Raw genomic sequence first — 27,851 nt, 5'->3', positions numbered from 1 at the left:
ATAGATAGATAGATAGATAGATAGATAGATAGATAGATAGATAGATAAAGACTCTGTCATAAATAAATAAATAGATAGATAGATAAATAAATAAAAGTATTTAGCACAGTGCCTGACCACAGACAAAACTTAATTCACAATAGCTCCCTTCACTTCTGTTTCTTTTGCTTCTTTCCATTCTTCATATACTAACCAAACCCTGACCACAAATACTTAACAGAGTATAAGGTATTCTCTCAACAAGTGTGTGGATAGATTATACTAAAATATTTCTAGTGGTTTTCTTTGAGTAGTGAGGATTTGGGGGGCTTTCTCTCCCTCTTGGTTTAGTGGTACTTTCTAATTTTCTACTACATAATTTTAATGGAAAATGTTTTAAAATTTATATGCAACTTTTTCATACACCTCTTATTATTGATGCAAAGCCTTGTGGGGAATACCAAAAAGTATAAAGAGAGATTTTAATAAATGTTGACCTAAAAAGTATTATAAATATGACTTTTAAAGTAACCAAAAGCAACCAACAATTCTCAGTAAAAAAGTTCCATTAGATCCAGGTGTGGTGGCTCATCCCTGTAATCCCAGATACTCAGAAGGCTCAGGTGGGAGGATCCTGTGAGTCCAGGAGTTAGAGACCAGGCTGGGCAACACAGTGAGTTCCTGTCTCAAAACACAGTTGCATTAAAGTTCCTGCAGTAGCAGTTTGTTCAAACCAACTGTTAGAGAAGAAATTATGCAATGAAGCTTGTTTTAAAGCATTATATGTAATCCCAGCACTTTGGGAGGCCGAGACGGGCAGATCATGAGGTCAGGAGATCGAGACCATCCTGGCTAACATGGTGAAACCCCGTCTCTACTAAAAAATACAAAAAACTAACCGGGCGAGGTGGCGGGCGCCTGTAGTCCCAGCTACTCGGGAGGCTGAGGCAGGAGAATGGCAAAAACCCGGGAGGCGGAGCTTGCAGTGAGCTGAGTTCCGGCCACTGCACTCCAGCCTGGGCGACAGAGCAAGACTCCGTCTCAAAAAAAAAAAAATAGTAATAATAATAAATAAATAAATAAAGCATTACAAAAGCATAGTAATCTTTGCCAGTGCCCCCTTGTTTAATAACAATATAAGTCAACTTTGAACAATCGAACAATGTAAGTCAATGTTTTTCATTCTTAGAATTGAAACTTTGCCCGGCGTGGTGGCTCACACCTGTAATCCCAGCACTCTGGGAGGCCAAGGCAGGTGGATCACGAGGTCAAGAGATCAAGACCATCCTGGCCAACATGGTGAAACCCCGTCTCTACTAAAAATACAAAAATTAGCTGGGCATGGTGGCACACACCTGTAGTTCCAGCTACTTGGGAGGCTGAGGCAGGAGAATCGCTTGAACCCGGGAGGTGGAGGTTGCAGTGAGCCAAGATTGTGCCACTGCACTCCATCCTGGGCATCAAGCAAGACTCTGTCTCAGAAAAAAAAAAAGAGTTAAAATTGAAACTTCTGTGGAATCAGATCTTAGATACTTTATTCAAATATTAAACTTGATGAGGATTTTATCATGCACATAAAGCAAGTTCTCAAAATCATTTACTTTCCCTGCTTCTAAGTGGATGGGACATTTAAGGGGTCATTGAGAGAAAATACTGATTTTTCAGATATGTTTTACAGGGTTAGAAACCACAAATACTTTTTCAGTGCTCTTAGTTTAGATTGTATTACACATTCCCACAGTGCTGAAGTGGTTTTTTGTTTGTTTGTTTGTTTTTGGGAGACAGAGTCTCAATCTGTTGCCCAGGCTGATGTGCAGTGGTGTGATCTCGGCTCACTGCAACTTCCGTCTCCCGGGTTCAAGCAGTTCTTCTGCCTCAGCCTCCCAAGTAGCTGGGATTACCGGTGCCCAACACCACATCCAGCTAATTTTGTATTTTTAGTAGAGACAGGGTTTCGCCATGTTGGCCAGGCTGATCTCGAACTCTTGACCGCAGGAGATCCTCCTGCCTCTGCCTCCCAAAGTGCTAGGATTACAGGTATGAGCCACTGAGTCTGGCTTAGTGCAGAAGTGTTTTTAGTCTTCATGAAATAATCTGACAGTAATTATATGCTGTCTACAACAGAGATCTCTTGTTGCTCCTATATATAGTGTTTCCCAATACTTTCATAGGAAAAAATTTAAACCTCCAAAATTTAAAGGAAGGTGCAATTAACACCATATACGCTTTATCTAGATTCACTGACTGTTAACGTTTTGCTAAATTTGTTCTGTTTCCCTCCCTCCTCCTCTCTCATTTTAGCTCTTGCTCCCTCTCCACATACACACAAATATATATATATATGTACAGTTTTTTTGCTGACCATTTAAAAGTTGCAGCCATGATGACACTTCACCTCTAAATATCTCAGCACATTTTTTTTTTTTTTTTTTTTTTCTTGAGACGGAGTCTCGCTCTGTCACCCAGGCTGGAGTGCAGTGGCCGGATCTCAGCTCACTGCAAGCTCTGCCTCCCGGGTTTACGCCATTCTCCTGCCTCAGCCTCCCGAGTAGCTGGGACCACAGGCACCCGCCACCTCACTCGGCTAGTTTTTTGTATTTTTTAGTAGAGACGGGGTTTCACTGGGTTAGCCAGGATGGTCTCGATCTCCTGACCTTGTGATCCGCCCGTCTCCACCTCCCAAAGTGCTGGGATTACAGGCTTGAGCCACCGCGCCCGGCCGTATTTTTTAAGAACAAGTACATTTTCTAATGAAGACATCACCATTACCACACCCAAGGAAATTAACATTGATAAGATAATATTAACTAATACACAGTCCATACTCAAATTTCCCCAATGTTAAAAAAAAAAAAGTCCTTCGTAGATGGTTTTTTCAATCAAGAATCACACATTTCATTTGATTGTAATGACTCTTTAGTCATCTTCAAAATAGATCCCTGGCCGCCCTTGTTCCCCTCTCTTTTTTTAGTGTCTTTCATGAGGTTGATATATTTAAAGAATTTTGGCAGACAGTCTCAATTGGTTTTCTCATGATTACGTTTGTGTTGAATGTTTTCGGCAAGAATAATGGATAGGTGTGTGGTAAGGTTTTAATACTGAAGATGTTTAGAACAAAAAATAAAACAAAGGATGCTTTTCCTCTTTTCTTTCCTGCAGGATTCTGAACACAAGCAGTTTGCTCTGTGACTGCCATTTGAAGTGGCTACTTCAGTGGTTGATTGATAATAACTTTCAACATTCTGTGAATGTAAGCTGTGCACACCCTGAATGGCTAGCAGGGGAAAGCATCCTGAATGTGGATCTGAAAGATTTTGTCTGTGGTTTGTATTTTTGTTTTAATATTTTATATATTACACACTTAATAATCTTAACAGAATTTAAAAAAATTAAACCAGAATGATTTTCCACTAGCAATTTTTGTAATCGTACAGTTTTAATTGCCATTAAAAATGATCACAGGCATTTTAATGAATGAAGGCTTTTCTCTTTTAGGGGGATTGTTAACCTTAGGTTAGGTATTTGGTAGTCAGATTCCTGAATCAAGCAATATGAGTTTTTTTAAATGAACATTTTTAGTAGATCTTGAAAAGTGCCACCAGGTACTTTCTAAAAAGATAGCACTAGTTTAAAGTTGTCACCAGCAATGTATGAATATACTGATTCTGTGTGTTTCATATTTTTTATGCGGTTTCATAACATTAAAGTGGCAGAGTTTTGTTTATTCTTTGAGGGGAGAGAGATAGTCATAGACAAGTTGTCCTGATTCTAGCACTTATACTTTCAAATATACTTTTTTTTCCCCCTTGAGATGGGGTCTTGCTGCGTCACCCAGGCTGGAGTATAGTGGTATGATCTCAGCTCACTGCAACCTCTGCCTCCTGGGTTCAAGCGATTCTCCTGTCTCAGCCTCCTGAGTAGCTGGGATTACAGGCGTGTGCCACCATACCTGGCTAATTTTTGTATTTTTAGTAGAGACAGGGTTTTGCCATGTTGGCCAGGCTGGTCTTGAACTCCTGACCTCAGGTGGTTTCCCTGCCTCTGCCTCCCAAAGTGCTGGGATTATAGGTATAAGCCACCGTGCCCAGCCAATTTCAAGTATACTTCTATATTATTCTTTCTCAATTTGGAAATTTTTCCTTTACACTTAAATTTCCTTTAGGCTGGGCATGGTGGCTCACACCTGTAATCCCAGCACTTTGGGAGGCCAAGGTGGGTGGGTCACCTGGGGTCCGGAGTTCGAGACCAGCCTGGCCAACATGGCGAAACCCTGACTCTACTAAAATACAAAAATTAGCTGAGCCCACTGGTGGCACACGCCTGTAATCCCAGCTTCCCGGGAGGCTGAGGCAGGAAAATTGCTTGAACCGAGAGTTGGAGGTTGCAGTGAGGCAAGATTGTGCTGCTGCATTCCAGCCTGGGTGACAGAGTGAGACTCTGTCTGAAAAAAAAAATTTTTTTTCTTTAAAGTGGAATGACTGATTCTTAGCTTTACATAGGAGACCTTTTAGCTCAGTGTATCTATGTTGCATCTCCCTAGAGTATCTCTGATCATTTGAGTACCTATATATTGCCAAATCTGTTTTCACAGTGTACTTAAAGATGGTTGGAACAGAACACACACTTGGAAGTTCAGGCCCACAAAATACATGCATTGTTTTTACAAATTTTAAGGAAGAGAACAGAATCTAGTAAAGGTTAAATTCTGCTGACATTGCCACATATTCCCTTTTTACTTAGTTTTAAATACCATATATTTTTTCCTCCCCTTCCACTTACTGCTTTTATGGCACAATGAAATGTTATACAGTGGAGATACTGGTTAAGAATTTATATACCGGCCGGGTGCGGTGGCTCACGCCTGTAATCCCAGCACTTTGGGAGGCCGAGACAGGCGGATCACGAGGTCAGGAGATCGAGACCATCCTGGCTAACATGGTGAAACCCCGTCTCTACTAAAAAAATACAAAAAACTAGCTGGGCGTGGTGGTGGCACCTGTAGTCCCAGCTACTCGGGAGGCTGAGGCAGGAGAATGGCGTGAACCCGGGAGGCAGAGCTTGCAGTGAGCCGAGATCGCGCCACTGCACTCCAGCCTGGGCGACAGAGCGAGACTCCGTCTCAAAAACAAAAAAAAAATTTATATGCCTGCTTCTCTCAGTCCAATAACATTATTAAATATGAATCTATATTTTATTAGCCAGTCCTAAGCCAATCTTCAGTTGGACATTTGACCTATCTGGATTTTTTCACTGCTTTAGGTGAAACCTGTGCACATACAAAATGCTTTCAAATAATTTGTTTTATTAGGTATTCTCTGTGAAATATAAATCATTCATAAGCCCCCCATTTTATATTGGCACAGAAAGGATAATGGTTATATATTTTTATAACCATTTTATATATATATATATATATATATATATATATATATATATTTTTTTTTTTTTGGAGACAGAGTCTCACTCTTGCCCATGCTGGAGTGAAGTGGCGTGATCTCGGCTTGCCTCCCCACCCGGGTTCACGTGATTCTCCTTCAGCCTCTCAAGTAGCTGGGATTACAGGCGCCCGCCACCTCGCCCAGGTAATTTTTGTGTTTTTAGAAGAGATGGGGTTTCGCCATGTTGGCCAGGCTGGTCTCGAACTCCTGACCTCAGGTGATCCACCCACTTTGACCTCTGAAAGTGCTAGGATTACAGGCATGAGCCACCGCTCCTGGCCATACACACGTTTATCTATCACATACATATATACAAGGGGTAATAGAAGTAGAACTTGTCTTGAAATCCTAATATAAGTTTTCTGTTTTTCCCCAATAAGTGATAATGCTTGAGAAATACATTCCGAGCACACAGGTGACAGTAAGGGCTAGTAGAAAAGTGCTGGATCCTGAAGTCAGGAAACTTGAGTTCCAGTCCAGGCTCTGCCACTGACTTGACATGTCTTTGAGCAAGTCATTTGAATTTTCCTGGCCTCATTTCCCCCATCTTTAACCAAGGGAATTGGACTCTAGCTCTGTGGTCTCTTTCAACTTTAATATGCCACTTTGTAAACAGAACACACAATTTTATAGTATTTGTTTTAAAATTTAAAGCAAAAATATATAACTGACTTGGCTGCGGATGCATTTTTTTCCCCTTAGATGATTTTCTTAAGCCACAGATAAGGACACATCCTGAAACCATAATTGCTCTAAGAGGCATGAATGTGACTCTGACGTGCACTGCAGCGAGCAGCAGTGATTCACCCATGTCCACTGTGTGGCGCAAAGACAGCGAAATCCTGTATGACGTGGATATTGAGAATTTTGTTCGTTATCGGCAGCAAGCTGGAGAAGCTCTGGAATATACTAGTATCTTACATCTTTTCAATGTGAATTTCACAGATGAAGGAAAATATCAGTGTATTGTTACTAATCACTTTGGTTCTAATTATTCTCAGAAAGCCAAACTGACTGTAAATGGTAAGGAATTATGCTCCTTGATTGTTTTTTAGTTGAGAAGGATTTTTCATGTTCTGTTTTGAATCACTTGAGAGAATTAGGCTAAACCTGACATTTAAGTAGAACTCTTACTGTCTTTTGAGTTGTGATAACGTGTCAAGTGGGTGGGATTTTTGGATTAGTCAGTCTGCCCACTTATGGTCTCTAAGTGGTCTTTGGTTGAAGGGTAAATGCTGTGGCCCTAAGAGATATGCTGTTTTCACTGCTGTTTATGCTTTTGAAGACATTCTTATGAAATTCTCAGTTTTCATTCCAGAACCATAAATCTCTCTTGATAACTATAAAATTTATTCCTGATGGGCCTTATAATAACTGGGAATATCTAGGACATTTTTGGGTCTAATGGTCATTATCATTGTCTAAATGTAGTTACACAGGATCATTTGTGTGTGTGTGTGTGTGTGTGTGTGTGTGTGTATTTTTATTTATTTTAATTTCTCTTTTTTTTTTTTGAAATGGAGTCTCACTCTGTCTCCCAGGATGGAGTACAGTGGCATGATCGCAGCTCACTGCAACTTCCGCCTCCCAGGTTCAAGTGATTCTCCTGTCTCCTATAATTCCGAGTAGCTGGAATTACAGATGTGCGCCACCAGGCCTACCTAAATTTTGTATTTTTAGTAGAGATGAGGTTTCACCATTTTGGCCAGGTTGGTCTCAAACTCCTGAGCACAAGCGATCCATCTGCCTCGGCCTCCCAAAGTATTGGGATTACAGGTGTAAGCCACTGCACCCAGCCTTATTTCAGTACCTTTTGGGGTACAAGTGAGTTTTTTCCCCATGGATTATAGTGGTGCATTCTGAGAATTTAGTGCACCAATCACCGAGTAGCGTACATTCTATCTAATGTGTAGTTTTTTATCCCTAGTCCCCTGCTCACCCTCTCCATTCTGAATCTCTAAAGTCCGTGATACCACTCTGTATCCCTTTGTGTACTGATACTTAGCTCCCACTTATAAGTGAGAACATATGGTGTTTGGTTTTCCACTCCACACAGGATCATTTTAAAAATGAATACTCTTCTTTCCTGCAAAAGCTTCTCAAAAATAGCTTGATTTATCTATTGTGTATCAAATTGAATAACTATAACATTTTAGGCTTTGTGCAACCAAAAGATGTACTTATGTTTTGCTTCTGTGTTTTTTAATGATACTTTTGAAGGCATAAGTTTTTTTTAGCATGCAGTTTCCTTGATAGCTTTGTAGATGTTGGTTTGGGCAACATCTTTTCGTTTTTGAGATGGAGTCTCACTTTGTCACCCAGGCTGGAGTGCAGTGGTGTGATCTCAGCTCACTGCAACTTTCACCTCCTGGTTTCAAGTGATTCTCCTGCCTCAGCCTCCCAGGGAAGCATCATTTAGCTTCATAAGTGAGGGAATCATGGTAAATATCAGGTTCTAAAATAGGAAGTTCAAGAAGGTTTGTGGCCTTCTGCTTTCCCTAGTTCCAACTGATGATTAAGTGTATCATGCATCCTAGAAGACACAGTTATCAGTGTGCTCCAAATACTCTGAGGTTCTGGAAGAAGAGATGGCCTCAAAACCATATTCACTCTTGGCTGGGTGCTGTGGCTCAGGCTTATAGTCACAGCACTTTGGGAGGCCAAGGTGGGAGGATAGCTTGAGGCCAGGAATTTGAAGCTGCAGTGAGCTATGATTGCGCCACTGTACTCCCACCTGGATGGCAGAGCAAGACCTTATCTCTAAAGTTTTGGTTTTTTTTTAAATTTATAAAACTATATTCACTCTCAATCAGAGAGCTTGTCTTCACAAAGAAATGGAACATTACGGGGTGTTTCGCCTACTAGACTCTTTCATGCCTATTTGTATACATATATGTGTCTTTGTTCCCCTGCCCACTTTTTCTTGGTGGTCTTTCTGGAAACAGAGATGCCATCTTTTCTGAAAACGCCAATGGATCTGACTATTCGCACTGGTGCCATGGCCAGATTAGAATGTGCTGCAGAGGGACACCCTGCACCTCAGATTTCCTGGCAGAAAGATGGTGGTACTGACTTCCCTGCGGCTCGAGAAAGACGCATGCACGTCATGCCCGAAGATGACGTTTTCTTTATTGCCAACGTGAAAATAGAAGATATGGGAATCTATAGCTGCATGGCACAAAATACAGCAGGCGGTCTCTCAGCAAATGCTTCCCTAACAGTGTTAGGTATGTTTACTGCTTCATGGGTCCCTGCTTTTGTTGGAGTCTTTGGGAGCTACTCTTGGTCTTAACAAGCAAGAAAAATAAGTTTGAGATTACCTCTGTGATTCTTAGATCTTTATCTTATTTCACAATTTTATGCAGGGTTATGTCAGTCTAGGAATTAGTGGGTCAGATAACTGAAATGTGGGAAAATACATAGGGCAAAATTAGGTAGGCATCCTTATCACAATAATTGAAAGTTCAAATTCCTTTATCAACTTACTTTTTCTTTCTTTTTTTTTTTTTTGAGATGGAGTCTCGCTCTGTCGCCGGGGCTGGAGTGCAGTGGCCGGATCTCAGCTCACTGCAAGCTCCACCTCCCAGGTTTTACACCATTCTCCTCCTCAGCCTCCGGAGTAGCTGGGACTACAGGCGCCCGCCACCTCGCCCGGCTAGATTTTTGTATTTTTTCAGTAGAGACGGGGTTTCACCGTGTTAGCCAGGATGGTCTCGATCTCCTGACCTCGTGATCCGCCCGTCTCAGCCTCCCAAAGTGCTGGGATTACAGGCTTGAGCCACCGCGCCCGGCTCAACTTACTTTTTCAAGTCCCTCACTGTAAGGTTTCTATTTCATGTAGGTGTGTTTACTATTCAGTGAGTTTGCATTGAGAGTTCCAGTGTTCTCTTAGGAGTATCCCAGCCATTTGATGCTGCTTCACTTATTGCTTGATAGGAACCTAAGACTGTTTGCTCCTAGTTCATTTTCAAAAAAAATTAAACAAACAATTTATTTTCTGGTTAGAGTTTCTGCTTTCCTTTTCAGTGTGTTCTTCTTAACCCTATTTCTGGTAAAATGCCTTTTTTCCTAAACATTTCCCCCGGCTAGCCTGGGTTTTTTGTTGTTGTTGTTGTTTGTTTGTTTAGTTTTTTCTTCCTTGTTATAATACTTTTCTTCATGGAACACAAATCCAAGGTAAATTCTACTTTCCAGTTCTGTATTTTCCTAGATGTCATTATTATTATTATTATTATTTTGTAAGTTTGTTGGCTTGTGTTGTTTACTTGTATAACCAGAAAAATAAGAAGTTATTTATTTATTTATTTATTTATTTAGAGACGGAGTCTCACTCTGTCGCCCAGACTGGAATGCAGTGGTGCGATCTCAGCTCAGAGCAACCTCCACTTACCGGGTTCAAGCGATTCTCCTGTCTCAGCCTCCTAAGTAGCTGGGACTACAGGCACATACCACTGCTCCCAGCTAGTTTTTGTATTTTTTTTAAGAGACGGGCTTTTACCATGTTGGTCAGGCTGGTCTCGAACTCCTGACCTTGTGATCCGCCCACTTCAGCCTTAGAAAAATAAGTCATTTATTGTTTTAGCATGTTAAGATATACAGAAAATTAGGAAAAGGGGAGGAAAGTCACTCAGACACTGAAGGATTTTAGCATGTTCTAGACTTTCCCCTCTCACTTTTATGTAGTTAAATATACCTACATTTTTTTCATTTAATATTGTACCACAAGTTACCTTGTTATTAAAGTCTTTGTAAAACATCATGTGACTATACTATAATTTAATCATTTTTCTGCTTGGTTTTCAAATATTTTTCTTTATTCTTTAAAATTACAAATTTTGTAGTAAACATCTTTTTGCATATAAATCTTTGAATTTCATTTTTTTTTTTAAGTTATTTTTAACCTTTTTTAATGGGTCACCCCTGCTCACCTCCTCCAGCTATTGCAGCTGCCCTGAACTTCTTACTTAGGATAGCTTGCCTAAGCTGGAATTACTGAGAAAAGATTGAGGCTTTTTTCAGGATTTTGTTCTGAAACATTAACTTCTAATCCTCCTGTGAGTATATAAAATCACTCATTTTATTATACCCTCATTGATCTAATTCAGTAGGAATTAAGGAATAAAACTGCCTAACTTTTCATTTTTTAAAAAAATGTTTTCTTGTTAGAGACACCCTCATTTATTAGACCCCTGGAGGATAAGACAGTAACCCGAGGTGAAACTGCGGTGTTACAGTGCATAGCTGGAGGGAGTCCTGCCCCTCGTCTCAACTGGACTAAAGATGATGGGCCTTTGCTGGTGACAGAACGACATTTCTTTGCTGCAGCCAATCAGCTTCTCATCATTGTAGATGCTGGGCTAGAAGATGCTGGGAAATACACCTGCATTATGTCTAACACCCTTGGGACAGAACGTGGCCACATTTACCTAAATGTCATTTCATCCCCCAATTGTGACTCTTCCCAGAGTAGCATTGGGCATGAAGATGATGGCTGGACCACAGTTGGCATTGTCATCATTGTTGTGGTCTGCTGTGTTGTTGGCACTTCTTTGATCTGGGTCATTGTTATTTACCACATGAGAAGGAAAAATGAAGACTATAGTATCACAAACACAGGTAAGTAGTACCCACATGATACCTATGGCTTGTACTTGAGTCAAGAATGTAGTATAGGATTAATTGTACAGTATAAAAAACAGAGCTGGTCATAGTAGCACATGCCTGTAGTCCCAGCTACTCAGGAGGATGAGGTGGGAGGACGGCTTGAGCCCAGGAGTTCAAGGCCCACCTGGGCAACATAGCGAGACCTCATCTTCCCCTCAAAAAACTGAAGAGCTGTGATACATTACCTGATATGTGATAGAAGGGAGTTTTTGTTGTTAAAATGTTCAACTTCTTTGATATAACAGAACCTCTTTGAGGAAAGAATTTTGTTTGACATTTGAGATAGGGTGTTACTCTAACGCCCAGGTCAGAGTGTATACGGCTCACTGCAGTGTTGACTTCCCAGGCTCAGGTGATTCTCCCATCTTGGCCTTCTGAGAAGCGGAGACTATAGGCATGTGCCACCGCACCTAATTTTTTAAAAGTCAGGTTTTGCCATGTTGCCCAAGCTGGTCTCGAACTCCTGGGCTCAAGCAGTTTGTTTGCCTTGGTCTCTCAAAGTGCTGGGATTACAGGCATGAGCCACTACGTCTGACCAATTTTAAGAATTTGTAAATACTTTTTTTTTTTTTTTGAGATGGAGTCTCACTGTGTTGCCAGGCTGGAGTGCAGTGGCATGATCTCGGCTCAATGCAACTTCCACTTCTCGGGTTCAAGCGATTCTCCTGACTCAGCCTTCCTAGTAGCTGGGACTACAGGCGTGTGCCACCACGCCCAGCTAATTTTTGTATTTTTAGTTGAGACGGGGTTTCACCATGTTGACCAGGATGATCTCAATCTTTTCACCTTATGATCTGCCCGCGTTGGCCTCCCAGAGGGCTGGGATTACAAGCGTGAGCAACCATGCCCGGCCAAACTTTACTCTTAAAAACACATTACAGATGCATTCTCTTTAATGTCTAAGGCTCCTTTTCATCATAATTTTGCTGTAAGGAAGAATGGAGCCCGCGATTGAGATCAGTCTCTTTTTTTCCCTTGAATATCAAACTGGATTGTTGAGGTCAGTCTTTTACACCTCTCACCCTGAAATCCTGCAAGAAAAGAAATCTAGTCAGATAGGTTATGAAAGTGTGGCAGTAGATAAGATTTCAACCTTTAGGTTTTGTTTCTTTTGGTGAAACTTTTAAAGTGAAACTTTGAGAAGAATTCTAGTGAGAAATAGTTTTAGGGGAAGTACCAAGAGCTGTTGGGGTCCTAGGTACATACATTTTTTCTTGCTAATAGTATCCAAGTGGAACACATTTGCAAAACAGTCTTCTGAGTGTTGACTTCAACTGCCTACCTTTGAGAGTTAAAAATGTCTCTTTTACAGAGGAGCTCAATCTGCCGGCAGACATTCCCAGCTACTTGTCTTCCCAAGGAACGCTGTCTGAGCCACAGGAAGGCTACAGCAACTCTGAGGCAGGCAGTCACCAGCAACTTATGCCTCCTGCCAATGGATATATACACAAAGGCACTGATGGTAATGACTCTGTTGTTTATGGTTACAATTTCAGCCTCATCTATTGAGTTTATTTTTCAGTGTGTAGTTTCTCCATTAATCTGAAGCAATATTTTAAAGATACCTAATGAAAGCATTTAGCCACATGCAAAATAGGATGAAAATTGACTAAAGTCTTAACAGGATAAGAAAATCATCTTACAGAGTGGAGAAACACATTAAACAAGAGATTAGAGTACACAGCAGAGGCTCCCAAACTTGTGTAATTATAGGAAAGGGATGTTCTGGAAACTTTTTTCAGGTATCTCTTTCTTACCCTTTTCAGGCGGGGGCATCCTTCAGAACACATCCAAGGAAAGCTGGTTTCTCTTCCTGACAGGTAGACATTCAGTAAAGTTTAAAGGGTAGCTAAGAGCCAGGCATGGTGGCACGCCTGTAGTCCCATCTATCCATGAGGCTGAAGCAGAAGGATCGCTTGAGGCCAGGAGTTTGAGGCTATATTGTGCTGTGAGCACACCTATGAATAGCCACTGTACTCTAGCCTGGACAACACAGCAAGACTCCCTACCTCTAAAAAAATCAACAAAGGGTAGCAATGGTTCTTAGCATATATCAGAGAGATGTAAAGAGTTCTCTAATTAAATGAACCTACATCCCAACATGTAGAGATGCGTACCCATACACAGAGCTCTTCTCCCTCCACCCTTTTCATACCCTCGCTCCCACAGGGAGTGACAGAACTGAATGAATTAAGGGACAGAAGAATTGGGTTTGACTGATACTTCTTCCTTTTTCCAGCTCTGTGACCATGAACTAGTTACTTAAGATCTGAGCTTTACTTTTCCAATTTTTAAACAAAGAAACAATAGTTTGTAAAGCACTTCCCCCAAGATTCTCACAGATCTTTTCAACAAATCTTTGTGATACTCAAATACTATACAAATGAAAGATATATTCCATTTCTTCAGAGACTTTTTTCGACTGTCAACAGAACTTTATCTAATTGATAAATTGGATTTTATTTTGGCTTTTCATGAAAAATATAGTAGTTCTGACTCTTTGTTTCTGAGAAAGAGTCTTACCCTGTCACCCAGGCTGGAGTGCAGTGGCACAATCTCAGCTCACTGCAACCTCCACCTCCCAGGTTCAAGCGATTCCTCTGCCTTAGCCTCCCAAGTAGCTGGGATTACAGGTGCGTGCCACCATACCTGACTAATTTTTGTATTTTTAGTAGAGACGGGTTTCACCATGTTGGTCAGGCTGGTCTTGAACTCCTGACCTTGTGATCTGCCTGCCTTGGCCTCCCAAAGTGCTGGGATTACAGGCGTGAGCCACCGCACTTGGCCAGCATTTCTGACTTTTAAAAGAATACTTAAAAGTCTATTCTTTGAAATATGTGGGAAATAACACTGCTTTCTGGGTTAAACTAAATTTTCACTCTCTTCCAGTTCTAACATTCTGTTGCATGATTTTGTTTTTTGGTTTTTTTGAGACAGTTTCATTCTTGTCACCCAGGCTGGAGTGCAATGGCGCCATCTCAGCTCACTGTAACCTTTGCCTCCCAGGTTCGAGTGATTCTCCTGTCCCAGCCTCCCGTGTAGCTGGGATTACAGGCACCCACCACCACGCCCAGCTAATTCTGTGTTTTTAGTAGAGATGGGGTTTCACCATGTTGGCCAGGCTGGTCTCAAACTGCGGACCTCAGGTGATCCACCTGCCTCGGCCTCCCAAAGTGTTGGGATTACAGGCGTGAGCCACTGCTCCTAGCCTGTTGCATGATTTTGAATAAGTGACTCTTTATTTCTCACTCTCTCTTCTCTCCTTCATCATTCAGTTTTCAAAGCACATAATAATCCAGGGAGTTCATTGTTAAACCTATACTTGTCAACCATGTACTTGTCAGGCAGGACTCCTCATTGTCAGAAGCTTTCTCTAGGGATGCTTGTAGCAATTGGTGTTACTTAACCTCTTGACTCATGAAAGTAACATGGTTTTTCATGAAGTGAAGTCATCATAACTCCTTATTCTCTGACTTAGTTTGCTTAAGCCAAGCATGTGTCTTGTAGCACAGTACCAGCCTTATCTTGCTCCCTTGATTTGGGCATGATCTATCTATCCACGATAGAGATGTTTCAATGTAGTTTTCAAGAGCATGGGCTCTGGAGCCAGAATGGCTGTTTCTTCTCCTCACTCTGGCAGTATGACTTTGGTTAAGTTACTTCTCTGTGCTATAGTTTACCCTATCTGTAAAGTGGGGATAATAGTAATACCTACCTCATAAGGATGTTGTGAGGATTAATGAATCAATTCACAGAAAGGGCTTGAAACTTCACCGGCTTTATAAAGTAAGTGCTCAATACATCCTAGCAATGATGATGACAACCGTTGAAGAAAACTGATGATTGGCAAAAAATAATTCCTTAACAGAAAGAGATTTAGATTCTTTTTCTTGTCATTAGGTGGCACTGGTACCCGGGTGATTTGCTCAGATTGTTACGACAATGCCAACATCTACTCCAGGACCCGAGAATACTGTCCATACACCTATATTGCTGAGGAGGATGTTCTTGATCAGACACTGTCAAGCCTCATGGTCCAGATGCCTAAAGAGACATATTTAGCACATCCTCCCCAGGATACTACTGCCCTAGAGAGCCTGATATCGTCAGCTGACAGAGAGCCATCTGCCTTTCCCACCAACCATGAGAGGATAAGTGAGAAGAAACTTCCGTCCACACAGATGAGCGGTGGTAAGGGATGCATTTTTGTTGTTATTTTGTTTTCACTTTTGTCTAATTGACTCTTCCTTCTGTCATATAGGTAGTGCTCTCATTTGAGAGGAAGCAAACAGATTGGATATAGGAGTAACTGGCCATTGTTAAATGGTGTAAACTATAGCCAGAGATTTCTACATACTAGAGTTACAAAGAAGTCTTCATCTATAGGATGGAAACAACTTTTGTGGGGGTAACAAGATCACACTACTGAAAATTCAGAGGCCACACACAAAAACGTTTCATACAGGGTATTTATTTATTTGAGACAGAGTCTCACTGTGTCGCCCAGGTTGGAATGTAGTGGCGCAATCCCAGCTCACTCCAACCTCTACCTCCCTGGTTCAAGCAATTCTCGTACCTCAGCCTCCCAAGAAGCTGGGACTACAGGTGTGTGCCACCACACCCAGCTAATTTTTGTATTTTAACCATGTTGGCCAGGCTGGTCATGATCTCCTGACCTCATGTGATTTGCCTGCCTTGGCCTCCCAAAGTGCTGGGATTACAGGCGTGAGCCACCACACCCGGTATCATATAGGGTATTAATTTTTCTCCCATATTTAAATAAAGAATAAAATATGGGGGGCTGGGTGCAGTGGCTCACACCTGTAATTTTAGCACTTTGGGAGGCCAAAGCGGGTGGATCGTTTGAGGTCAGGAGTTTGAAACCAGCCTGGCCAACATAGTGAAACCCCGTCTCTACTAAAAATACAAAAATTAGCCAGGTGTGGTGGCGGGTGCCTGTAATCCCAGCTACTCACGAGGCTGAGGCACGAGAATCACTTAAGAGATGGAGGTTGCAGTGAACCGAGATCATGCCACTGCACTCCAGCCTGGGTAACAGAGTGAGACTCTGTCTCCAAAAAATAGTAATAATAAAATTTCGGCATAATTTGGTGATGGTTTTTACTGAGAAGATTTTTTTTTTTTTTGGAAATGGAGGTTTGCTCTTGTTTCCCAAGCTGGAGTACAATGACGTGATCTCGGCTCACCACAACCTCCGCCTCCCAGGTTCAAGCAATTCTCCTACCTCAGCCTCCCGAGTAGCTGGGATTACAGGCATGTGCTACCATGCCCAGCTAATTTTGTATTTTTAGTAGAGCTGGGGTTTCTCCATGTTGCTCAGGCTGGTCTCGAACTCCAGACCTCAGGTGATCCGCCCACCTTGGCCTCCCAAAGTGCTGGGATTACAGGCATGAGCCACCGTGCCTGGCCTACTGAGAAGATTTTTTTTTTAAATTTGAGATGTATTCTAGCCCTGTCGCGCAGGCTGGAGTCCAGTGGCGTGATCTCAGCTCACTGCAACCTCTGCCTCCTAGGTTCAAGCGAAAATGTTTTGTTTTGTTGCTGTTCTAGCAGGTAAACATTTAATCTCAGCTTCACTTGGCGGGTGTTTTCTTCTATGAGGTACGATCAAGGTCATAAGTGAGAACGCAGTTCTGGGCTTGTGTCCCCTGTCTCACATGGCCCAGGAAAAGAAATATACATTATACTGTATAGATCAGGCATTTGATAACCACTTGGCATTTGAAACAAAACTCTTTCTAGATCATGGAGAGTAATGCTGAGCATGTCTTCCTGTCCATCCAAGCTTTTCATCAGCTTTCATCCTTCTGTCAGCCTGACACGCAAGCGCACTGGAATAGGGTAGGAGGTCAGGCTGGGTGCGGTGGCTCACTTTTGTAATCCCAGCACTTTGGGAGACCGAGGCAGGTGGATCACAAGGTCAGGAGTTTGAGACCAGCCTGGACAACATAGTGAAACCCCATCTCTACTGAAAAAATAAAAATTTAGCTGGGCATGGTGGTGGGTGCCTGTAATCCCAGCTACTTGGGAGGCTGAGGCAGGAGAATCACTTGAACCCGGGAGGCGGAGTTTGCAGTGAGCTGAGACTGAGTGATTGCACTCTAGCCTGGGCATCAGGGTGAGACTGTCTGAAAACAACAACAACAACAACAAAAGATAGGGTAGGAGGTGAGAACTACAGGTTTCCAGAGGAAGGCAAAGTATACTGTGATACTCCTGGGGATGGTTCTGGCAGGAGTGAATGATCTAATGTCCCACGTTCGATTATGTCCCACAGGTTACAGGATCATACAAGACTTGGAACATTCAAGATGGTAGTGAGGGTACATGAAACTCTCTTCAGGATGAAATCTGGGCAGAGACTTATTAATTTTGCATTTACTACTTCATGTCCCACATTAGATCATTTACTCCTGCCAGAACCATCCATGAAAGTTTCTAAGATATGCTCGATTTTTTTTTTGAGATACAGAGTCTCGCTCTGTCACCCAGGCTGGAGTGCAGTGGCACGATCTCGGCTCACTGCAACCTCTGCCTTCCATGTTCAAGCGAGTCTCCTGCCTCAGCCTCCTGAGTAGCTGGGATTACAGGTGCCCACCACCACGCTTGGCTAATTTTTTGTATTTTTTAAAAATAGAGACAGGGTTTCACCATGTTGGCCAGGCTGGTCTTGAACTCCTGACCTCAGATGATCCACCCACCTCAGCCTCCCAAAGTGTTGGGATTACAGGTATGAGCCACTGCCCCCAGTCTCTGTTGTTCTTAAGAGATTAAAGTCTTCTGCCGGGCGCGGTGGCTCACGCCTGTAATCCCAGCACTTTGGGAGGCCGAGGCGGGCGGATCACAAGGTCAGGAGATCGAGACCACGGTGAAACCCCGTCTCTACTGAAAATATAAAAGATTAGCCGGGCGCGGTGGCGGGCGCCTGTAGTCCCAGCTACCCGGGAGGCTGAGGCAGGAGAATGGCTTGAATCCAGGAGGCAGAGCTTGCAGTGAGCCGAGATCACGCCACTGCACTCCAGCCCGGTAGACAGAGCGAGACTCCGTCTCAAAAAAAAAAAAAAAAAGTCTTCCAAAGAGGTTACAGAGGAAAGCACTATTATTATTGAAGTTAATCTCTTATCTTGAAGTGTTCATGAAAGAAATGCATCAACAGTAAATCCACTTTTACTGTTGGATGTCTTAGAAGAGTTAACACAAAAAGGGTTTAAGAAGGACCAGAAATGTAGTCCATCTTTTTTCTAACTTTAGGGATGCCCTCATTTTTAATCTAGTCCGTAAGTAAGGAAATCAGCAAATCAAAGTGCTTTGGCACATTGGCCATTTTTTACTTAGGGTATCCTAGCTGCTGCTTACTCAAAGTCTGGTCTATTGACTATCAGCATCACCATTACCTAAGAGCTTGTTAGAATGATCCCAGCGCAGACCTAGCAAATCAGAGTCTACATTTAACAAGATCCTCAAGTTATTTGTGTGCATATTAATTAAAACTTGAGAAACCCTGCTCTAGCTTTTCACATGGATTTTATTTTTATTTCTGGGTATTTGTTTTTATAATATCTGGCTAGCTTTTTCCAAAATGCACCTATGAAGTTAATATAATTTTCAGTAAACAGTCTTTGGGAAAATAGTTCTCCATTATACTAAAGAAGAATGAGAAATGCATATTTGAAACCAATGTGCAGATAATTTGATTTAATATAGCTCCTTTGGCTATCATTTGTTGTTAGAATTGTTGACATGCTAGGAGTTAGAAGGGAATGGCCGTTTATTTTTAAAACAATTTTGTGACATATTTAAAGATGTAATGGCTGCACTGAATCAGTGATTATTATCTATCATGAAACTTTCATTACAATATGGATACCGTTTTGTCTTTTAGTTTTTTTCCATGTGTCTAAAGAGTTTTATTTAAAAATTTTGTGGCTGGGCACAGTGGCTCACGCCTGTAATCCCAGCACTTTGGGAGGCTGAGGCAGACAGATCACATGAGGTTGGGAGTTCAAGACCAGCCTGGCCAACATGGAGAAATGCCTGTCTCTACTAAAAATACAAAATTAGCCGGGCATGGTGGCACATGCCTGCAATCCCAGCTACTTGGGAGGCTGAGGCAGTAGAATTGCTTGATCCCGGGAGGCGGAGGTTGCAGTGAGCCGAGAGGGCGCCATTGCACTCCAGCAACAAAAGCGAAACTCCATCTCAAAAAAAAAAATAAATAAAAATAAAAAAATTGTTGGCAACAGAACCAGTAAAATAACAGGTGAAAGTACATGATATATAGTATGATCTCAGTAAATAATTGGTTAGGTTTGTGAAGTAGAGGGATTTGAAAGACCACGTTCTGGTGGTGGTTTGTGTGTGTGTGTGTGCGCGCGCGCGCGCCTGTGTGACTGTGTTTGATTTCAGTGTCCTTATTCAGGAATATTGAACATCTTTATTTCTTTGAGGATTTGGCTAAAAGGATATTGTTTTACCAGTCACTACTGATAATTCTTGTCTTTCATTCTCAGAAACATTGCAGCGGCCCGTCTGGAACATAAACAGAGAACTAGGCCTGCCTCATCCTCCTTTTTCCCAGCAGCCAGTCCATGAGTCGCCACAACTTCATCAAAATGAGGGCTTGGCAGGGCCGGAGCCAGACTGTTCCGCTTCTTCCATGTCCTGCCACAGGTTACAGGATCATGGTTTTGATTTTAGTAGGACTCGGAACATTCAAGATGGTAGTGAAGGCACATGAAACCCACTTCAGGATGAAATCTGGGCAGAGACTCATTAATTAATTTTGCATTTACTACCTCAGAGCTCAGAAGAAACTCCGAAGTCAGCATTTGCTTTACTCTTTCTTTATGATTGCATCTGACTGCACCAAGGTGGGCCATGCGTTGTTTGGTCTTATACCTGATGAAGAAATGGTAACGGTTGACAGAAATGGGTACAGCTCATCAAAAATGTGCATCATCGGCAGAGGGAAGATACGGGGCAAATGTGCTTCTGGATGGTTCCATGGCAATGTGCCCCGGTGTGCATCTGCCTGTCAGGAAGAGTCACATTGCTGCTTAACCTGCTGTATTGCCCTAGTCTTCAGAATGGTCCTGAGAAAACATCACTACTTTGATGTTCTGCTTTGCCTTCCAAGGAGCAAAAATAACTTTGGAGCCTTCTGGGAAGTGTGCCTGGGATTCTTCAGTGGTTTCAGGCAGATAGTTGAGACAGGCTTTGATATTCAAGGTCTTTGGCAAGAATCCCAGGCTTGACCAATTGGTACCAGGTCAAAGGTTTTTGTATTCTTGTGAATTTTTTTTTGTCCCTATTGCCCAGGGATGTCACTGTAAATACATGTACATTTATAAATAATTTTTGTATTCATTGACCATATGTGTTGGCTGCAATGTAAATATTTTTGATATGCCAAAATTATATATAATATTCAGTTATAATATTGACAAGTAGCTTCTCAGATCACAGATTTTAAATAACTCAATTTAGTGATATCTAAAAATTTTATTTAAAGTATAAAAGCTGTGGCTCACTCCTGTAAATCCCAGCATTCTGAGAGGCTAAGGTGGGAGGATTGCTTGAGGCCAGGAATTTGAGACCAGGCTGGGCAACATGGTGAGACCCTGTCTCTGCAAAAAATAAATTTAAAAAATAGCTGGGCATTGTGGCATGCTGTTGTAGTCCTAGCTACTTGGGAGGCTGAGGTGGGAGGGTCACTTGAGCCCGGGAAATCAAGGCTGTAGTGAGCTGTGTGAAGCCACTGCACCCCAGCCTGGGTGACAAAGTGAGACCTGGCTCAAAAATAAATAAAATAAATAAATAAAAAGTTTTAAAAACTTACTTGTTAAGAAGTATATCTATAGAGGCAGCTACTTAGTGATTGTATACACATAAACAGAGTCTTGGGGTAATTAACTGCCTTCTTCAGTCCTAGAGGTTCATACTTCTGGTCATTTGCCATCTGTTTAAAAGTGCTAGGTGATACTCCCTTTCTAACATAAAAAGCTTGTTCTTTCAGAGCCTGGCAGTCCTGGCACAGCTGTTATGTACCTAGAGGAAAACTTGTTTGGAAATTCCTTTCATTTCCTCCCCCTCTTGCTCCCCACTTCCCTCTTTTTTACTGAAACAGAAATTGATTGAGGAAAGTTCAGTCATTCCTTCAGGAACCAGTGAGTTAGATCGGGTTGTTACTTTATGTATAATGAACGCTTCAAAAACTGGAGGCTGATTTAAAGATTGCAGAACTTGAGTCAGAATCATAAGCAGTACTGTGGCATGAACTGGAGCCAGAACAGTTGCTCATATCAGAACCATCTCTTTCAATCTGTGACTTTGCTCTTGCCATGTTCTGACTGGGGTGAGCCGCTAGGATATAAATCACTATCACTGTCCATATTTGAGTCTGCACATCTTGTCATTATCTGCTTTAATGCTCTTTGAGTTGCAACAGGTGTATTAAATGAGTTATTTGAAATTCTGTGAACAGGAATTCTGTTGGTAGTGAAACGGGTTCTCACACCTGCTTGCTCAGAATGTGAAAATAATATTTCTGAGTCCTCGTTCACTTTCTAAAGTGACTGTTGTTTGGTGTTGGAGTTGTTAACTGGGTTCTATTAGGCGTGCTATATCTTGGCAAATATTCTCCATGATGAACTCTTCCTACTATCGCAACCAGGACTATGACTGGATTTCTCAGTCTCAGTGCCCCAGATTCACCATTTCTGATTGTGTCTGGAGAATGTTCTCCTGGAAAGGTATTCCATGTTCCAAAAGCTATAAAAAGACGCCCACTTTGTAACTATGGGTCAGTTATTTACTCTCTCAATGTCTCAGGTTGCTGAGTTCTAGAAAATCTCTGTCTCATTTACCAGGGGTCGTTCAAAAGTCTGAGATGGTGTATTGTCATGAAATATTTGTGAAATTTCTTACCATGAATTTGGAGGCAACCTACTTTTGTTTCTCGCTCTAGTTCTCCATTGGTCTGGCCTCCTGCTTCTCAGTCTTCTCTGACCTCTGTAAGTGGAACTTCCATTAATACTTCTGTCGCACTTTGTACCTGACCTGGGTGGCCTTGCAAATGTTGACTCAGATTGTGGATTTTCCACTTTCTTTTTTTTTATTTTTTTATACTTTAAGTTCTAGGGTACATGTGCACAACGTGCAGGTTTGTTACATATGTATACTTGTGCCATGTTGGTGTGCTGCACCCATATTTTCCACTTTCCTCTGACTGTTTTCCCCATTTTCTCCCTTGGGAAGTCTTGCAGATGATGCATACTTATTTGCTGTATTCAGCCTTCCATTATTAAGGATAAAATTGATCCCTACATTGAATCTGAAATTACCACTATAGGGATTACTCTGACTCAGTGCTGTCCAAGCTTGGTTTTCTCTTTGCTCACTTCCTTTTCAGTTTGTCCAAAAGAGGTAAGCCACTTTATTACAGACTCATTACTAGTACCTGACATTATCCACCTCTGCTTTCACCTGATTCTTGTGGGGAATCCTCTTTAATTTGTTGTAACCTTCTCAGCAACTCTTCTGTACTTCACCTGTAGTGCCTAGCAAATTGTTATCACTCATAAGCCTGTAATCTTCATCACTCAGATTATTTGCAAGTAGAAATCTTCTGGAACCAATTGGTCCATCTGACTTCTGCACTGGGCCACATCCATCTTCTTCATTGTCAGAATCTGAGTTTTCTGTCTTGGAGAACAGCTGGAAAGTTGTCTGGCTGTTTTGACACAGTATCGAAATACTAGACTGAGTTTTAGTTGTTTCTAGTTGTGTTCACTTTGTGCTTTCTCTAAATGGGAATATCTTCTTTCAGCAAAGTTCTTCATTGACCAGGAAACCAAAGATTGCTTCTTTTCTGAGTTTGTTTTGTTTTTAATCTTTTACCAGTGCACAGTATATCTTAAGAAGGGAAGGGTGCTCTTGGGAGTAGACGAACATGCAAACATTCTTTTTTTATTTTAATTTGAGATGGAGTCCATCTCGGTCACCCAGGCTAGAGTGCAGTGGCATGATCTAGGCTCACTGCAACCTCTGCCTTCCAGGTTCAAGCAATTCTCTTGCCTCAGCCTCCCAAGTAGCTGGGATTACAGGCACACCACCATTTCCGACTTTTTTTTTTTTTGTATTTTTAGTAGTGATAGGGTTTCACCATGTTGGCCAGGCTGGTCTCAAACTCGTGACCTCAGGTGATCTGCTCTCCTTGGCCTCCCAAAGTGCTGGGATTACAGGCATGAGCCACTCGCCCAATCCCAAAATTTTTATACTGTAAAGCCTTGGAGTGGTCCTTATTTTGTATAAGTGATTAAGCCAAAAAGTTTTCTTCAATTTCTGATACCAAAGGCTTTAGGTAAATAAAGAACTTCACACTCTAATGCAATGTAATTCCTTCTTTGTGCTTTCAGATTTCCTTACAGAAGCTGTCCAGTTCTCTCCTCTAAATCCAATATTACTCACTAGATAATTTCAGCCACTTAAATATCTATTTTTAAGTTCTTGTTCAAGGGTTCTAAACTCACATAATTTCTCAACTTTTTGCCAGAAAGTTGAGCATTTATTCTTATTTTCAATCCTAAGTGTTCATCCACAGGCAGCAGCCCTTCTTGAGCTATTTAGTATTGCCACACCTTTTTCTTTAATATGTCAGCCTCTGATCATTTTCACTTTGAACTTAAAGATCACAATTTCCTGTCCCTTCAATCTGCGATCCCTCTTCTTCCTTTCTTACTAGATTATGGTGTAGTCTGTACTAGACTGACTCAGAATTTAGACCTCGTTCGCTTCCTGACTCTGCTTGTTACTAACTTTGTAATCAAGGGTGTGTCTTTTTCTTCTCTAGGCTAGATTTTCTCATTTATGAAATGAGGACTTTTTTTTTTTTTTTTTTTTGAGACGGAGTTTCACTCTTGTTGCCCAGGCTGGAGTGCAATGGCATAATCTTGGCTCACTGCAACCTCCGCCTCCCAGGTTCAAGCAGTTCTCCTGCCTCATCCTCCCTGGTAGCTGGGATTATAGGCATGTGCCACCACGCCCAGCTAATTTTGTATTTTTAGTAGAGACGGGGTTTCTCCATGTTGGTCAGGCTGGTCTCAAACTCCCGACCTCAGGTGATCCACCCGCCTCGGCCTCCCAAAGTGCTGGGATTTCAGGCGTGAGCCACCGCGCCCGGCCTGAGGACATTTTTCTAGATGCTGTAAAGCCCTTTCCAGCTGTAACATTCTATGAATCTGTAATTCCCTCCAGGAGCTAAGGAGGGTTATGCTACTTTAATAAAAAGCTGCTTTCATGACATTTGTTCGAGTAGAACAAGAGTGATGCTGCTCATTCTGACTTGAGCCAGATATGTTTCCTTTATAGCAGGAGTAATGGTCTAAGAAATACTCACTAGGAGGAAAAAATTCTGCTTCTAAACAGTATTAGTAAACAAAGAATCTTGACTCAGTTGAAAAACCACCCACTGCTCTCCAGAGCAGAATGTCTGAATGCTGGTTTTACAGCACACTACAGTATCAGAATGAGTTGACAGGTCTACCACAACTAATTTTTTTTTTTGAGACGGATTCTCGCTCTGTCGCCCAGGCTGGAGTGCAGTGGCCGGATCTCAGCTCACTGCAAGCTCCGCCTCCCGGGTTCACGCCATTCTCCTGCCTCAGCCTCCCAGGTAGCTGGGACTACAGGCGCCGCCACCTCGCCCGGCTAGTGTTTTTTGTAGTTTTTAGTAGAGACGGGGTTTCACCGTGTTAGCCAGGATGGTCTCGATCTCCTGACCTCGTGATCCGCCCGTCTCGGCCTCCCAAAGTGCTGGGATTACAGGCTTGAGCCACCGCGCCCGGCTACCACAACTAATTTGTAACTAGTTTGTGACTCACCTTTCCAATGTATTCAAAGTTATCCCTATAATTATATTACTCTCGCTCAAATTCTAATAGATTTCCTGAATGGAAAAGGTGGAGTTAGGGCGAGGCTGCCAGAGACTGTGCCAGTGAGCATCAGCTGTCACGTGTGAGAGGGCAGATGACATCCTGTGAGCCAGTGCTCTAGAAAACTTCGTGTAGGAGGCCGGGCGTGGTGGCCCACGCCTGTGATTCCAGCACTCGGGGAGGCTGAGGTGGGCATTTCATGAGGTCAAGAAATTGAGACTATCCTGGCCAACATGGTGAAACCCCATCTCTACTAAAAATACAAAAATAAGCTGGGTGTGGTGGTATGTACCTGTAGTCCCAGCTACTCGGGAAGCTAAGGCAGGAGAATCGCTGGAACCCAGGAGGCAGAGGTTGCAGTGAGCCAAGATCGTGCCACTGCACTCCAGCCTGGCGACAGAGTGAGGCTCCGTATCAAAAAAAATAAAATAAAAAATTAAACAAACCAACCCGTGTAGGAGTGCTGCCTCTCTGCTCTAGCAGTGGTCCTTCTGACAGTGCTGTCAGAGTCTGGTCTCCTAAAGAGCCAGGTCATTTTCCATTATGTCAACTCAGATGGTTGAGATGTCCTTCTTAGATATTCCTAGCCTGCCTAAATAACTAGTCAGCAATCTATTTAAATGTGAAGAGCCTATCTTAAACAAACACACACACACCCCTAGGAAAAGGAATTCCTGAAACTTTTCATTATTGCATGTTTTTGATCAAGCAATATGTTAACCCTCTAAGCAGGATTAGTGTCCCATGAGTATTTCTTCCAGCAGAATCATGTCTGCTTAATGCTAATCAGGAATGTTGCAAAGCAAGGTTAACTGAAATGCTGAGGGAAATACCTCCTTTCCCCCACTGCCCCAGTGAGCACTTTATTTCAGCAGGAATACATAAATTCTCTTGATTTGCTTGTCCCCTTTCAGGCCGATTCTCCAAGTCTACCTGGAAGACAAGACAGTATTCCTTGAACTCCGTGCCCCACTGGCACAGGATCTAACTTAAGCCGTTGGCTCTGTTACTCCGCAACTTCTTTTATTTTTTTGAGACCGGGTTGCACCGTGTCACCCAGGCTGGAGTGCGATGGTGTGATCATGGCTCACTGTCGTCACTGCAGCCTTGATATCTCAGGGCCAAGTGATCCTTCCACTTCAACCACCTGAGTAGCTGCACCACCACACCCAGCTAATTTTTGTATTTATTGTAGAGATGGGGTTTCACCTTGTTGCCCAGGCTGATCACAAACTCCTCGGCTCAAGCAATGTCCCCTCTTTGGCCTCCCAAAGTGCAGGGATTATAGGCATGAGCCACCGCACCCTGCAGTACTTTCCCTAGTATACAAGCTACTCTCTTGAAAAAAATAGCAGGAACCCATTCCAATGTGCAAGTTCCCATAAAGTGCCACCTCAGAGTAACTTTCATGTTTAAAAACAGCTGTCTCACATCGCCCATTGTGAGGTTGTAAAAGGAACATTAAGATGTCAAGCAATTTAGATTCTGTTACCCATTTCCCTATGAAAACAGAGATGTGTTAAAAGTCTTTAATTACCTAAAGGGTCGTCATAAAAAATAAGAATTCTATTCCAGAAGACAGGAATTATACACAGGGAGGTGTATTATATACTTGCTAATAAATTTTGTGTAGGCTTTTAAATAAATTTATCTGATAATGGAATAATCAGCCTTTTTGGTGGAAAGGTATATACAGAAGCTAAATCATCATCTGTTAATAGTGTTTAAGAAATTTCTTCATTGAGATGGAATATGGGCAAGATGACCTTTAAGGTCTTTTTCACTTTTATCATTATCCCCAGAAGCAATCTGATAGTCTTAAAACTTTGTCCTAAGTCCTTTGTATTCATGTTAGAGCTCTTCAGGAAACCAGATAATTTTGGGCTTTGGTTGACAAAAGGGGTCTGACCTGTGTTCGTACCTGGGAACATGAAACACGAAATTCTAGGCTTAATCTTCTGAAGAAATCTATAAGTAGTTACTAGCATAAATGGCATTACTATACTAACAAATTTAAAAGCCTATAATGTATTAAAACTCTTTTTTACTCTTGATTACATTTTTTTTGTAAGACAGAGTCTCGCTGTATTGCCCAGGCTGGAGTGCAGTGGCACGGTCTCAGCTCACTGCAGTCTCCACCTCCCAGGTTCAAGCGATTCTCCTGCCTCAGCCTCCCAAGTAGCTGGAATTAATTACAGACACCCGGCACCATACCTGGCTAATTTTTGTATTTTTAGTAGAGACGGGGTTTCACCATGTTGCCCAGGCTGGTCTTGAACTCCTGACCTCAAGTGATCCACCCACCTTGGCCTCCCAAAGTTCTGGGATTACAGGCATGAGGCACTGTGCCCAGCCCTCTTGATAATTTTTATTCTTGTTTCTTCTTATCTGTGAGACTACTATTAGAATGGGGTTGAGATTGTTGTGTTCAGTTTTATACCAATATTTTACCCAAGTGTGTCATGGGCTTTTCTAATCATTTTATTAGCCACAGAAATGCCAGAAGCGTAATGGAATAACAGGTAAATTTACTGTCATTTTATGCCACATCCTCTTCTTACTTTGCTTCTTGATACAGATTATAGAGGTAATTGTGAAGACAGTTGAACCTTAGAAGATTGAGTAAAATTCTTTTTTTGGCAACCTGCAAGTAATATTTCATTTTTCTATTACGTGATCTCTTTCCCCATACAGCTGGCAGATGTTTTTCCCCCCTTTTTCTACCTTAAACTTTTTCGTTTGGAGTACAGTCTAAACCAACATCAGTTAGCCTTGATTTTCTTTCTTTTTTGGACAATTGTCTGGTTCATTGATAAAA

The 27,851-nt window shown here is 42.0% G+C and overlaps 1 protein-coding gene across 2 annotated transcripts in view; it reads left to right on the top strand.

The window, feature by feature from the left end:
- The window catches only part of LRIG2 (leucine rich repeats and immunoglobulin like domains 2), a 46,200-nt gene extending 25,261 nt beyond the window's left edge, over positions 1–20,939 (top strand). For both annotated transcript variants that reach the window (XM_023232597.1, XM_026456725.1), the window contains exons 12-18: positions 3,139–3,302; positions 6,120–6,440; positions 8,363–8,644; positions 10,584–11,033; positions 12,394–12,543; positions 14,982–15,272; positions 19,613–20,939. In XM_023232597.1, coding sequence (XP_023088365.1) covers positions 3,139–3,302; positions 6,120–6,440; positions 8,363–8,644; positions 10,584–11,033; positions 12,394–12,543; positions 14,982–15,272; positions 19,613–19,839 — 1,885 coding nt within the window. In that variant the 3' untranslated portion in view covers positions 19,840–20,939. The remainder of the gene's footprint in view (positions 1–3,138; positions 3,303–6,119; positions 6,441–8,362; positions 8,645–10,583; positions 11,034–12,393; positions 12,544–14,981; positions 15,273–19,612) is intronic.
- Positions 20,940–27,851: the final 6,912 nt, after the last annotated feature.

Source organism: Piliocolobus tephrosceles, chromosome 1 (assembly GCF_002776525.5).
Source record: "Piliocolobus tephrosceles isolate RC106 chromosome 1, ASM277652v3, whole genome shotgun sequence".
Classification (NCBI taxonomy): Eukaryota; Metazoa; Chordata; class Mammalia; order Primates; family Cercopithecidae; genus Piliocolobus; species Piliocolobus tephrosceles.
The sequence above is the reverse complement of the archived record's forward strand: the minus strand, read 5'-3'. Positions and strand labels throughout refer to the sequence as shown.